We start from the raw sequence: 337 nt of genomic DNA, 5'->3' as shown, positions 1-337 counted from the left end.
TTCCAGATGGGCCGTTCGTCACTGTGTGTCACCACCGTCATGCCGTGGGGCACCTTGCGGCCCCGCGTGCCTGTGAAGTACACCAGGCGCTCCAGGCGGTGGGCCAGCGTGCGGTTGACAGCCACCCCCAGCGTGTTCAGTGTGCTCTTGGAGGTCAGCACACCCACAAAGAGCCGCTGCCGCATCCCCAGCTCAGTGCTGATGTACCGGGTCCTGCAGGAGGGAGAGAACGTCTGGCTCCAGGGCACTGCCCTCCACAATGGCACCGATCTCAGTTCCTCTGCAGGAACTGCTCCCAGGCTTCAACCACACGTGCAGGACACCACCCCAGTGGCAC

General features: G+C 64.1%; 1 protein-coding gene across 1 annotated transcript in view; it reads right to left on the bottom strand.

The window, feature by feature from the left end:
- The window catches only part of LOC104525829 (chondroitin sulfate synthase 2-like), a 2736-nt gene extending 2527 nt beyond the window's left edge, over positions 1-209 (bottom strand). The window contains 1 exon segment of the mRNA XM_010169088.2: positions 3-209. Coding sequence (XP_010167390.1) covers positions 3-185 — 183 coding nt within the window. The 5' untranslated portion in view covers positions 186-209.
- Positions 210-337: the final 128 nt, after the last annotated feature.

This window comes from Antrostomus carolinensis, unplaced genomic scaffold, assembly GCF_000700745.2.
Source record: "Antrostomus carolinensis isolate BGI_N321 unplaced genomic scaffold, ASM70074v2 scaffold29575, whole genome shotgun sequence".
In the NCBI taxonomy this organism is placed as follows: domain Eukaryota; kingdom Metazoa; phylum Chordata; class Aves; order Caprimulgiformes; family Caprimulgidae; genus Antrostomus; species Antrostomus carolinensis.
Note: the sequence above shows the minus strand (reverse complement) of the source record. Positions and strands in the feature narration are given on the sequence as shown.